General features: G+C 42.8%; 1 protein-coding gene across 7 annotated transcripts in view; it reads left to right on the top strand.

Moving 5' to 3' along the window:
- Positions 1-14,583, top strand: part of ablim3 (actin binding LIM protein family, member 3) — a 46,521-nt gene that overhangs the window by 18,993 nt on the left and 12,945 nt on the right. For all 7 annotated transcript variants that reach the window (XM_035162045.2, XM_035162044.2, XM_035162043.2 and 4 more), the window contains exons 3-9: positions 1,715-1,898; positions 5,145-5,260; positions 10,130-10,256; positions 10,373-10,466; positions 13,705-13,792; positions 13,912-13,970; positions 14,056-14,127. In XM_035162045.2, the coding sequence (XP_035017936.1) occupies positions 1,715-1,898; positions 5,145-5,260; positions 10,130-10,256; positions 10,373-10,466; positions 13,705-13,792; positions 13,912-13,970; positions 14,056-14,127 (740 nt within the window). The remainder of the gene's footprint in view (positions 1-1,714; positions 1,899-5,144; positions 5,261-10,129; positions 10,257-10,372; positions 10,467-13,704; positions 13,793-13,911; positions 13,971-14,055; positions 14,128-14,583) is intronic.

Below are 14,583 nucleotides of genomic sequence, written 5' to 3'. Positions count from 1 at the left end.
TGCCATATAGGATGTGAGATTTTATTAGAGTCCAACTTTTTGGAAACAAGAAAAAGATGAAATCAGTTGAGGAAATTCAAGCAGATTCAGGCTACATCCCTACTACTACATTTTATTTTGAAAACTGTTTCAAACTTAAGCGATCTCTGTCCACAAGAGCGTTTTACTAATGTGACTGAAAACACATATCACATGACCACTCACACACTGGGCATGCCTGTAGCAGATTAATCTAAACAATAGCTCATCTCCTATGCATGTAAGCAGTTGTATAAAACGCTGAATTAAACAAAACAACATCTGTTATCAAAGACAACAAGGTCAGCAGGGCTAGTAATGGATTTTCCATGTTGTGTTCTACACTGTAAGCCGGAGAGGAGGAGATTTACTTATCTTCAAATGGAAGCAGGGTGAACCAGCTCAAATCTAATAGCATCTTTAAAGTCCCCTAGTTTGCACATATCTACGATCTAGATCCAACAAATCTAGATCCGTGGGCTATATTGTATCCCCATGTTTACGGTATGTATGCTAAGCGAAGCTAAGCCAGCCAACTTTTTGGCTCAATTAAAGCTGGCCCACTCTGCTGTGATTGGTCAACCGCTTCCAGTGCGCAAAGGAAATGTCGGCCTCCGCTCTCTCTTTACCTGGCCTTGTAATTAAACAAACTAGCAGCTCAACGTGCATTATGCAGATGATGTCCCATGATTTCACGTTAATGCCCAGACTTTGGGCTTTTTAACTTTGCTGAACTACTAAATACACAAACACCTAAAACACACCAGAGGAAGGAGAAAAACTGAAAAATTATCATAGGTCTCCTTTTGAGACTTGGATGGTTATTGCATGCAGACACGGAAATCTGGATTTGTTTAACACAGTATATGACCTTCATCAGGGCAGTGTGTGTGTGTCAGCTCACAGCCTTTTCTCCAGCTGGAGGTCACAATAACTGTCAACTCTTCCTCTTGGTAACCGCAGCGTGTAGGTAGAAACCAGAGACCAGAAACCACACTGGCCAGTGATCCGTGAAAATGCCTTTTAGCTATACTGTTACTGTCACTGGAATCCACTCTCAATTACACGGCAAAGTGCTGTAGCGCACATTGTCTGCTTAGGGTATACAATAAAGAGACACACACACAAGTACACAAACTACACGCTCACCTTTCACGTACACAGCAAATGATTTCAGTGCCTCTCCCATTGCTGCGTAATGAGCCTGGTGTCGATGTTCTGATGATGCCGGGAACTTGTGTTTTGTTGTTTTGTCTCTTTCTCCACATTGTTTAGCACAAAATGACTTTTCCACTGATTATATCATTATATTCTCATCAGAGCAAATTGGCTCACCACTGTCTGCTGGAGCTGAATAACTTCCCCAGCAGCTAGCGTGTGACGTCAAACACACACACACACACACACACGAAAAAGCACCAGTGCACACACAAACAGGTTAAAAGGAAGGTGTTCATGCTGAAAAAACACAAGACATATGGTCTGAGACAGAATATAAAAAACTGAAAAAACGTTAAGTAAGACACTTATATTACTGAGTGTTCTGTTATTAAACTTTATTTTAAGAGCACGACAGAAAATCTTGATGTGTTTTGACATTTTAATGCCTTAAAAATACCATTTCTGATGCCCACAGATTGTCCATATGTTTCAACTTTCCTGCTCTCTCACTCTCTCTCCCCTCTTCTCTCCACAGTGTGTAACTGTGATCTTGCACAATCTGGCTTCTTCCAGAAGAAGGGCGAGTACATCTGCACAGCAGACTATCAGCGTCTGTACGGTACACGCTGCGACAGCTGTGACAGCTTCATCACAGGGGAGGTGGTCTCGGCACTGGGACGCACGTACCACCCCAAGTGCTTTGTTTGCAGTGTTTGCAGGTATACACTCACACACACATATACACATGCACCCGTCTTCCTCGTGCTCTACCTCCCTGTCTGTCTGTGGTTTTGTCTCATGAGGTTTACATAAGAGTGATCTTATCCTCCCTCCCTCGCCCCAGGAGACTAGTGTTCGTCTGTTGTCGTGTATCTGCTCAACATTGGCTGATAAACACACAGTCATGCTCAGCAGCCGTGGGCAGAGAAAACTGAACAGACACCAACTGGCCGGAGACAGTCAGTGTGTGTGTGTGTGTGTGTGTGTGTGTGTGTGTGTGTGTGTGTGTGTGTGTGTGTGTGTGTGTGTGTGTGTGTGTGTGTGTGTGTGTGTGTGTGTGTGTGTGTGTGTGTGTGTGTGTGTGTGTGTGTGTGTGTGTGTGTGTGTGTGTGTGTGTGTGTGTGTGTGTGCGTGCGTGCGTGCGTGTATGTGTGTGTGTGTGTGTGTGTCAGCTTATGTGGAAGAGACAGCAAGGTGCCGAAGGGTGAATCTCCTCTTTCCTGCTCCGACTGCCCCCCCGTCACATCCCTCACAGCCCTTTCTTGTGCAGCCTCTTTTCCTTTTTATCCCTTCATCCTCCCCTCCTGTCTTTCTTCTCCTCCCCTTCCTCATCCTACTCATTATTCCTGTCATCGTCTTCCTGCTCTTAATCATCATCATCATCCCATCGCCTTCCCTTTACGTCTCCATCATCGTCCCCCTTTTCTCTTTGTCATCACGGCCTCAGCTCCTAACGAAGGCAGAAAGCGCGTCTTACTTTTCCTTTTGTGTTTATGAGAAGCAGCTGTGATCAAAGCCATGGGGCATATCTCCAAACCCAGAAATAGCTTCACTCCTGTGAACAGTTTAAAAAAAAAAGCATGCATTAAATATGTAAACAGTGTGAATTTTTAAAGAGCTGAGAAAGGCTGACAAGGCAAGAGGGTCTTGAGGGAGTGAGAGCAGCACACAGGTAAAGACGAGTTCAAATACAGACCTTACTCACTTTTCTGCACCATCGTGGTGTTTTGTGTCCTCAGTTTGAGCTGTAGGCTGCGATAGCTACGATCAGGCACTCAGACATGTACAAGATTTAGCATGTCATGGTCGAAAGTGCACACAGATACAAACCTCAAAAATAAACTCAGACTGCTCTGGTTTTTCTATGTTTAGCTTTTTTTACAAACAACTGAAGGGTGATGATCGGATGAGAGTTTGGTGGTCAAAGGTCAAAGGTCAAGGTTACTGGTACCTCATCAGTCTAGATAACAAATATGTAGACTGTAGTTTATGTGATGTATGGTTTTATGATCAAATATTCATTATCATTTTCGAAAGGGTTAAAGGGTTAAATAAATAAAAAAATTGCTAAGGAAAAAAAAGGAAACCCCAAAAAGGTCCTTGAGATTCATTAAAAGTGAAACCAGGCCTCTAGAGCTGATTCCTTCACTTCAGGAACCCAAGCATTGACAACTAAAAGTTTACAATGTCCAAGTACGTCAGAACCCAACAACGAAAAGAGAGGGAGTTGGGAGTCTTCCAATGTATGGCAACCAATTTTTTCGGTACTGCAAGGCCAGCTTACACTGCTCGCTTTTTTTTGTTCAAGTAAGGCCCAGATTTGACAAGTTATTCCGAATGAGTGTAACAGGTGAGCAGGGCAGCTCCATTGCAAACAGCTTGCAGAGGTAAGAGGCGACCGTCTTCCAGAATCTAAACAAACATATGAAGATAACTACCATTGACTTTCAATGGACAAAGAGTACAAGTAGGGTCAGCAGTTGTTTTCATTGAGCAAACATTCATACGACGTACGTATATATTCACTCTGTGTATGAAATTGTAATGACTTTGCTGGTGGTCGGAGTCTCTGGATGCTCAGCATATGTTAACTCAAACGTTGGCTCAGATTTGGGACATCTGTCCTCCACAGAGCATCTGAAGCCCGGGGTCTGTAAGAGTGTTCTGACAAGAAGCAGTAAAACCAGAGCTTTATTTGTTGTATAATTTGTGAGCTGCTGAAATGTCTCTCTTGTCCCAAACACTATCTTACCTTACCTAACCCTCAATTTAACCTAACCTTAGCTTTACCTAACCCAAACCCTAACCTTAACTTAAACCTAAACCTTAACCAAAACCTTACCTAACCTAACCTAACCTAACCCTAACCTTAACCTTAATCTTAACCTCAACCTTGACCTTAACCACAACCTAACCTAACCTAACCTAACCTAACCTAACCTAACCTAAACCTAAACCTAAGCCTAACCCTAGCCTTAAACACATTGTCACCTTTTGCATTATAGTTGATTTTGTCATTTAATCTTGATTTATGTCCCAACAACATTAGTAATACTGGGACCACACACATTTAGACAGAGACAGTTGTTCTAAGGCCTCCACAGTTGCCTGCACTGTATATATTGCCCAAGCCTTTAACCCTGCGTGCGTATGTACATCTCTCAGTGTGTACACGTCTGTACTGCTCTCCTGTGAGCTCTGCTGGAGACTTCAGCCTCCCTCTGGACCTTGGGTCCAGCTCCAGGCCTCAGCAGGGGAATAAAAGGATTACTGCCATCTATGTCTTTTAAACAGCCTTCCCTAAGCCTTTTAGCTCCACATTCATTCCCACATCCTCCCCCGGTCGTAAAGAAATCAATCTGTCGTCGCGAAAAAGCAGAGGGAGGAGAGAGGCAAAACAGTGTACCACGAAGTGGTAAATTAAATGTTTGCTTCGCTGTCGTGTTGTCTGCCTGTGTGTGTGTGTAAGCGATGAGGAAAACGGTGCCCTGGTCGCAACAGCTGTGTGAGGAGTGAGCTGGGCGGACAGACGGATAGAAAAAGAGGCAGTTAGGATCAGTATGCATGCCACACAGTCTTCCTAATAAGTTATCATTCTCAATGAGAGAGCAGTTTTCCTTTCAGGAGCCCGTGGCAGCGTCACATTATCGTCTCTTTAATCACAGAGCAGCCAGGTGCTCCTGCGACAGTCAACGTCCTATTAACCCGTCGACTCAAATGTTTGCAAATAGATTTTCATGTTAATAGAGGGAGTCAGACTGTGTGCAGCCTGTGTCAGCAGGATTGTGGCCTGTCTGTCACCCAATCATGTTTCTGCCAGTACCCATTTGTTATTTCCATGTGTGCACTTCTATTTAATGTAAACACGCAGAATGGCCGCGGGAATTCTACATCCTATTGTGTACAGTTTTTCTAATTCTCTCTCTCTCTCTCTTTCTCTCTTGATTTGTTTTTCCCCTCCTCAGTAAACCCTTCCCCATTGGAGACCGGGTGACGTTCAGTGGAAAGAACTGCGTGTGCCAGCAGTGCTCGCACAAACTCGTCAAGCCAAATGAACCGATCAAGATCCACGGGCCCAGCCGTAAGTCCCACGTCCGCCTTGCTCTGTCCGCTCTGTTTAGGGCCACCAGGCGTTGCAGTGCGCCGAGTCTAATGCGATGTGTCCGCGGGGCCCATTTAGTACATTTAGCTTAATCAAGTGTCTGTCAGATCAGTGGTCGGACCCGTCGAGCTGATGTGCCAGCTGACAATTACGCAACACAAACAGACACATCATTCATTCATTACTGTCAACACTAAACATGCAGATGATCTGATGCACAACTGGTCACATAATGAAGCAAACAATCCTTATAATACCGGTATGTGCAGCACAGACGTCTCCTATTCAGTGCGAAGCAGGAAAAATGACAAAGTATTATCCCATAAAAGAGCTATAGTGATTAATCGTGAATCATTTGTGAAGTGCTGCACACAGACAGGAGGCTGCCGCTCACTAGCTGTGCAGTAATAACAGATGGCAGAGAGACGGTGAGTAACTGTCCTTCCACGATCGCTCCATTCAGGAGAATAAAATCCAAACAGCTCCCCAGGTACATGTTCAGCACTCTGACTTATGAGGAGGCAGTCGATGAGACGGGACACAGAGTGCAGACACTTAATGTAATGCACCGGCTGGCACTGCCTGCTCCTCCATAATTTTGTGAAACAAGCAGAATGCAAATAGACGCCGAGGATAGAAAAGTGGTGGAAATGCACTTTGCCAAGTGCAAAGTTATTATTTGAAGGGATTTGAAGGGAAGGAACATATTGAAATTGATTTTTGTCCTGGTGGAAAAGATTACAAAATCGAAGTTTGCTCATTTATGCACTGATGAAGCAGAGGAATTACATTTTATAACCCTAATCAAGTTTCATGTCCCATTCATGTGCTCGTACTAAGGATGACTCTCATCTCAATTCGAAATGAATGCAAAAATATATGGATTTTTGAAATTATGGATAATGACTTTCTAAATGTAGTAAATCTGTAAAAATGTACGGAATGCTTCTCATTCCACATCATACATTTTATATTAGGGGCATCATTGTGGCATTAACTGCAACATGTTTGAATTCAACTACCTGTATCCACCTACCAACATCTTTAAAGCCTTTAAAGCTAAGCTAACCAGCTGTTTGCTAGACTTTCCCTAAATGTTCCATGTTTGAAAAGCAGGAAGTTACTGCTGTTGCAAAGACATGTGCAGGTTAAACCTTTACAGAGCAACTTGCAGGTTTGATAAAGCTGTGAACCAGTGAGTAGGAAAAGGATATTGAAACTATATTTTAAAACAATACACTTATATCTGCACTACTGTGACTTCTGAGATCTCTTTTTGGGAAAATGTTGTTTCCGCATCTGAAAACAGTGTTGGAAAGGACGTTGCATAAGGGAGACCAACCAAATTAGTTTTTGCATTAATACACGGAGTCTTATTGGTTATTAGTAATATTTATTAATATTTTTTATATTTATAAATAAAACAAATGAATAAATATGGATCCCAATGCTAATTTTGAAAGTTAAGAGGTTGAACATGCTCCACATCTGGCCACGCCTCTTACCAAAGGAAAACAGCTGATGTAACATCACAGATTAAGGACCCTGTGAAATAGATATCAGGGTGCAATATGATTCTGAATATTTATGTGTGTTCGGAAGAAAAAAGAAGCTTTCGGGAATTGTCACAGATATTGATTGGCATTCACAGCAGCAACCAATAGTGCTGGATGTGTGTCAGAGTTGACAATTACTAGCAGTTTGATAGTGGAAGTCATTACGACCTGTTTTCTCGCTGCCACCTTTGCCTGCAGATTTAATCAATGAATGGGACAGTGTAGGAGTGCCAGGGGATCAGGATTTATAATCATAGGGAGGGAGGATTATCATTGTACACCCCTGAGAACAGGATGAGTCATAAAACATTTTATTGTGTTTAATAAAGGAAGAATACAGGGATTTTGATGTCAAAATACTTTATCATTTGTTTTTTTTCGTTTTTTTCTTCACATATTTGACATATAACAGATAAATGAACAATAAACACATGGACACAAGAGTAAAACTGAGGGAACGTTATTTTTCATGTCATGGGGCCTTTAGGGTGTGGCCAGCAGTTTTCTGTCCTCTCTCCTTCAATGTGAATCTTTATGTACCAAAGCCAATAATGTCTGGTCACAAGCTCTGTTGCATAACTGCAGTTGATCGAATACTGATATCATTCTGTGGCTAAAATAGGAACTGAATACTGACTCAATAGTGTCTCTCAGTCTGGAGCTGAATCCCTCGTCCCCATAGACTCAGCACCGTCACCTCAGAGTGACACTTAGATTTATTTAGACTGCGCAAACTTTACTCAATACACTGCAGTTTTTTTTTTTACTGCAAACACAGTTTGTCTTGGCTGACAGCGCAGAGTGATGGGCTGCCTCCCTTGTGGCCCCAGGCTTCTCACAGGGGCAGTGGACCGGGTCAGAAAAGGTTGAGCTGTGCCAAACATCTTCCAAATAGAAACAAATGGACTCTTCTTTTCAGCATTTTGACACCCTGAAGCCGAGCATCATTTTCAGCCTCGTCGCTGTCCTCGGTCAATAAATCTTGCCGGGGCGGCGTTCTGAGGGAAATGGAATGTGGAGTGTACTTGTATACAGTAAGCCTCTGTGTGTCCACTTTTTGTTAAATCTTTATGACTTTCAGCATAAATACTGATCTTGTCAGGACCAGTACACCTCATGGGGACCAAAGCCTGGTCCTAATGACGCAAAACATCATTTATAAGCTCGTGGTTAAGGTTAGTGGTCAGATTTGAAATGTGATTAGGTTAAAGATAGGGTTATACATTAATTGGTCATGAATAAGTTTGTGGTTATGCTGTCCACAATGAATCGAAGTCAATGCAATGTCCTAACAAGGATAGCTGCACAAACCTGTGTGTACTTATAATTAGGTAATTTTGAGCATAGGCCTTGTGACGTGAGGACATTTTGGCCGGTCCTCGCATTTTCAAAGCATTGTTTGAAGTTTAAGACTTGCTTTTAGGGTTGAGGCTAGAATTTGGGTTAGGGCACAAATTATTTCATATATAACAATTCATTGTTTTGTTTTAAGTCTAAATTATATTTATTCTTTCTAGTTTTCTAAAATTATATGAGAGCCCATAAAAGGAAAACACGAATGATAAAACAGTGAGGGGTGGGGGTATAATTTGGGAAGGGATTAGGGTTAGAAAAAAATGACATGGTGTATATGTAAAAAAAAATAGGTAACCCAACTGAATGGTTAAGATTAGGGAAAGTAGGGGAAATAATTTGTGGCCTGTTCCTCGGGGCTGTTTGAGGGTTAAGACTTACTTTTAGGGTCAGAATAAGGTTTAGTTTAGGGTAAGACATTTAGTTGTAATGTTGGGGTAAGGGAGTATTAAGTTATCTTGATGATTCCCCCCTGTCTCGTCCATTGACTGTTGAAATGGGGAGCCGAAGGCACCACACTGGCCGACGCCCGACGGTCAATAGCTCTCAAACCCCATATCACCAACATACAAAATCATATCTCTGATATTCAGGCTCAGCTTCTCAGGTTGGAGTCACCGTGAGTTCTACAAGTTTGTGGTTTCAGTTTTTTGGATTGTCTCTCTCTGATTTGTATTCCTGTATTTGAAGTGCCATCTTGATTCAACTTTTAGATGAGATATGTCTGACTTGAAGCTTTTTCTTGTTGGGTAGGGTTGCTCAAAGTACAGTCCAGGGACCCCAAAGGGTCCTTGTGGCCAAAAGGGGATTCATCCATTAGTAACACACTGACAGAATATATGTCTATTTTGGTCCTGAATTCCATGCACTTTCTATATAACACATTTAAAGCAAAACTCTAGTCAAATGGTCTAATTTGTGTCACTTTAGGGGTCCTTGATATAGAGGATGAGGATCTATAGGTTCCAGACCAAGACGGTTAGGTTTAGGCACACCGATGAAAGTCCTCACTAAGAGAAAGGTGCAAGAATTTGTGTGTGTCTGTGTGTGTGTGTGTAGACACAGAGACACACTCATACATGAGGGGGAATTCATGCGACTGTTTAGCCCTGAAGCTGTTCCAGTGATATCTGCTTCCTGCCTGCACTCAGTCATGTTTAACGGTGCTTACCGTGGAGAGAACACACAGCTCAGCAATCTCCAGCATTAGACCGGCTATTGATTAAGGGGCTGGTTGTGCCAAAGGGGAAGAAAACTACACTTCGGAGCACAGGGGCTGTTTGAAGATGTACAATTACACCGTGGCACACTCAATTTCTCTCTTTCTACTGCTTCTATATTTCCTCTTTTCTCTTGGCCCCCTTCCCCTTTACCTCTCTGAACTCATTCCTCCTTTGGCAGAGGTGGGAAGTAAAGAAGTACAAATACTTTGTTACCTTACTTAAGTCGATTTTTCAGGAATTACATATTATTTTCGACTTTCTACTTTTACTCCCTATATTTTAACACAAATATCTGTACTTTCTACATTTTCATTACCAAAATGAAAAAGACAAGGTGAGACTCAACTGCGGAGACGAGGCGTGGCTCTTATGTCTGTGACCAGGAGTAACAACATGGAAGAAAGTGAAGAAACCCTGTTTTAAGTTATTGTTTTTAATTTTATTTGAAGTGAGAGCACTGTAAGTTAAACAGTGTTCGAACATATTAATGTGACATGAGTCTCAGCTTGCGTTGCACACATGCAGCCGGTAGAAAGGGGAATTTTTTACTTTTACAATTGGTGTACATTTCAGATCCTCTACGTTTATCATTTTACTTGAGTCGTTTTCAACACAAGTATCTGTACTTCTACTTGAGTAAAGAATTGTGTACTTTTGCCACCTCTCTCTGTTGGTCGCTATTTTTTTTATGGAACCCTCATCTTTGTTCTCTCCAGACTGTGCTGGATGTGGAGCCGAGATCAAGCAGGGTCAGTCTCTCCTGGCGTTGGAGAAACAGTGGCACGTCAGCTGCTTCCGATGTCGGACCTGCAACATGGTCCTCACAGGAGAATACATCAGCAAGTGAGTTGTTAAAATGATTGTCTTTGATATTCTTCATCTCTAGTTTTTTCTCCAGAATAGGTAAACTGTGCGTTAGACACGCTACAGCAGCCTCATTCATATTTTCTACATTACAGAGATGGAGTGCCATACTGCGAGGCAGATTACCACGCCCAGTACGGGGTGAAATGTGAGACCTGCAGCAGATACATCAGTGGAAGGGTTCTGGAGGTGAGCGTGGATTCCTACATGAGATCGTGCTAACAGAGATTTAGCAGCACAAAAATATAGGAATCCAAACTGCATGGACTGTGGTAACTGAGTGTAAATAGTGTTATCAGAAATGAGCAGTCGCATTTCATCCTCAGCTCAGTCTAATGCTCGCTGTGCTTTGGGGAGGGAGCGACTTAAGATTAGGGGGTGATAAAAAAACGTCTGTCCCACTTTTCTAAACCAAAACAAGTTCAGCTAGTGTGTTGGCGTGATCAAGCAGAGGCCCACAACCACAATTTCACTGTTATGGTAAATGGACTACAGTCTTAAAGCACAAGTTGCGGTCCAGTATCTTGCCCAAGGACACTACAGAATGCAGGAGCCGGGGATCAAACTACCGACCTTCTGGTTAGTGGACAACCTTCTCTACCTCCTGAGCCACGGCCGCCCTATTGCTTCGAACACCACGGTCGACCTTCAGTAACAGGAGGCAAAAAGATGTGAAAGAGGTTGAGAGGAAAAGAAAAGTCAAAAAAAGAATTAAGAGGAAAGAGTGAAGGGGAAACTGTAGGAAAAGGGAGGACGCTGATAAAAACAAATCACATTTGCACGTTGCATGCTGTTACGCTGAAGCAATTTTAAATGGAAGATTCAGGAAGAGGCTGAGATGGACGAAAGGGAAGAAGTGAAGGGGAAATAATGAGTGGAGGGATAAAGTGCAGATGCTAATTAAATGTTTTGGAAGAGTCTCTGGAGGGAGTCTTATGTCAACTGGGTCCTGAGAATAGGGAGCGGACATAGTAAAACTTACTAGACAGACAGGAACACACGCACACGCACACGCACACGCACATGCACACGCACACACACACACACACACACACACACCGGGCCTTGTTGTCCCTGTGCTGCTCTAGCTTGTCAGAATGTCTGGTGTAAAGTGCTTTGTTCCTGACTGTCAGCCTCTCTGACTATTTATAGACATGGGACATTTCAGCCTTTATCTCTCTCTCTCGCTCTTTTTGCTCTCTCTCTCTCTCTCTCTCTCTCTCTCTCTCTCTCTCGCTCTCCCTCTCTCACTCAACGTGCAAACGCTTGAGTGCTTGGCGTTCATTTTTTTTCGCCTGTCAATTTGTGATATCATAATGATATCACTTCTTTAAGAGCCAGCGTGCGATTGATTTGACACGCTCCCGCCCCAGACATTTACATTTAGGATAAGAACAATATTTAGATTTCATGGGTTGGCACTTTCACAGCTGCATATTTTAACTAAAAACATTTTTTGACTTATTTTCATCAGTCAAACCCCATAAATATAAAAAATACATTTCACTTATTGAAACAAGAATGGCACTCAGAGAACGCATATCTCCGCCAAATCCCCCCTATGAAACTTAATAAATTTACTAGATCCAGGTTTTTGTTTGGATCCATACCTAATTTCACACACTCATAAATATCAGTCCCCTAAACATGTCAGACATTTTATTATAAAAATCCATGAATTATTCTCTAAGATCAACAAAAATTCAGAAAAACGCCCCTCAATGTTAAAGAAAGTGAAAAAGAAATCCTGAGTCGGTTCCAAAATTTAATGGATTCTTCTCTGACCCGTACTGCATCCTTACACCAAGTTCTGAGGTAAATATTCGTAATCCTGCTAAATAACAGACAAACTAAACTAACAAAAACGAACGCAGACGAAAGCAAAACCTCCTTGGCAGAAGTCAAAATCCAATGTGAAGAAGGGGATTCTCCTCTATTAAGTATTTTGCGTTTTGCTTGAAAAATAAAACAAACCATTGTCAAAACAGTTGTCAGTCAAATCAATAAATCAACTTATTGTTTTAGCTCTACATGTATATTGTTACATGAAGTGACAGTACTTTAAATCGTGGCATTTTTTTAAGCTTTTCATGTTTTAGGTGAAAAAAAACTTAAAATGTAAAGTCACTTCTCAAATTATCAAAGTTGTACCTGCGTTGTACTAAAGTACAGTACTTCAGTAAATGCTCTCAGTTACTTTGCATCACTGAAAACCAGACTAATCTGTCTGTGTCTGTGACTGTGTCTGTGTTGATGATTAGACTTGTTCCCTCTTCTGTCCAACTTTCCTGAGCCAAAGGTTGTTAGTGTAACGAGCTGTTTGAGAGAAGGCGGAGACAGGGAGACAAAAAGAGAGGAAGCAGAAGGCAGAACAGCACAGAACCGTTCTTTCTTTTAGTTTCTCTTCTTTTCTCCTCCTCCTCCTCCTCACTCCTTCATTGCCAATAAATATAGCAGCCTATTAATGTCACCGGGGAGAATGGGCGCCTCATTAGAAATGGTAACAGCAGTCGCCGAGCTGATACCTATGCGACCACAGTCGGTAAACGCGCTGCTGCTCGGAAGACAGGAGACGGAAATGCTGCATCCTCTGCTGGTTTTTCCTTTCATGGTAACCTGAGACAGACAGAGGGAAGCGGTGCTTGTTTAAAATGCAGCTGAGACACAGTATTAGGAAACATACTTTGAAAATGACATAACACCACCGCACACACTCAGACTCACACGCTGGGTGTGTTTCGGATGAAGCCGCTCAGGTCCCCTTGACGCGGGCCTCTTGTCAGCGGTGCGTCTATAAATAGAAAATCTCTAATGGTGTGTCAGGGAAGGTAGAGGTGATGGGACGGGGGCCACGCCTCAGTTGTCGGACACGTGTGAGACATCTCGACAGGGAAGCAGATTAATGGACAGGCACGTCTCCGTGACATCACACTGCCTCATTTCATGTGTCCATTTCCCCTGTGTCCGTTGTTTTTGGCTTGTGGTCCCTCGGGGTCCCGCTGAATGTCCAAGGACATGCATCAGACTGTTGTGTCCTTCACTTACATGGCCACCTACATCCCTCTGTCTCTCCCACACACACTCTTACATACGCTCCAGCACTCTTCTTCATGTGACTGACCTACAGGGATCTTTGCTCTAATTATGGCGTGGGGGAGAAAGGATGGTGGGTGCAATCATGTGATTGCTGCATGCTGATGAAACAGCTACAGGCTACACAATGATGTCTGTATATATAATGAGGCCAATGGTGGTCAGGTGATATACGGAAGAAAAGATATATAGATGCTGGCCTGCTGTTTACAATGATAATACTTGTTCAGTCCTATGGTTCAGTCACACCTCTTCTTCTCTTCTTCTGTTCTGTTCTGTTCTCTTCTCTTCTCTTCTCTTCTCTTCTCATCTCATCTCTTTTTTTGTCTTTCAGGCTGGAGGGAAACAGTACCATCCGACCTGCGCCCGCTGTGTCCGCTGTAACATGATGTTTAAAGAGGGAGAGGAAATGTACCTGACAGGTGAAACTCGATGCCAATACATCCATGCTCTGACACATACACACACACACACGTGCCGGTGTAGATGAATGTGTGGTATTTAGGAACACCCAACACCAATAAGTCTCTCTCTTTTTCAGGATTTGAGGTGTGGCACCCATTATGCAAGCAACTAGCCAGAGCAGAGAGGAGACTGAGGGTGAGACAGAATTTGAAATTAAAATGTTAGAATAAAATTCAAAGCCGTGCCCCCACCTCTACTTTTGTTTGTTTGTATCTCACAGCACAGGCGCCTGTCGGAGACGTCCATCTCTCCACCGGGCTCGTCAGTGGGCTCTCCCAGCAGGGTTATATGTGTAAGTAACCTGTGAGTCTGCAGCTTTCAGCCCTCTGTACAGCTGCTACCAGCACGAGCCTCCCCTTAAAAGCGCAACTGCTCCACCAGAGACACGAGCACTACCCATAGGCCAGAGTGGTTAGGCACCAACTGGAAACACTGCTCACTCCCTTGGCCTGTTCACTTGTCTGTGTCCTCCCTGCTCTGTTGTCATCGGTGATGTGGCGGGAGTTCAAAACATGTGGGAAAATTTCAAACACACCAACACATATTGGTCTCCTTCTTTTTACCATTTTTTCACCAAATCAAGAATAACACAATATTCATGTGTTATTCACTAACTGATGATCATCAATGCCTTTAAAAGTATTGATATTTGCAAGTCGTAAAACATTCAGACATGTAGATTCAAACTCGGCTCAATTTGGATACAAATTTAAAGTTCTGATTGCATGGTTTTAGACTGAGAATTCTC

This window comes from Hippoglossus stenolepis, chromosome 7 (assembly GCF_022539355.2).
Source record: "Hippoglossus stenolepis isolate QCI-W04-F060 chromosome 7, HSTE1.2, whole genome shotgun sequence".
Taxonomy (NCBI): domain Eukaryota; kingdom Metazoa; phylum Chordata; class Actinopteri; order Pleuronectiformes; family Pleuronectidae; genus Hippoglossus; species Hippoglossus stenolepis.
This window is presented reverse-complemented; position numbering and strand designations above follow the sequence as displayed.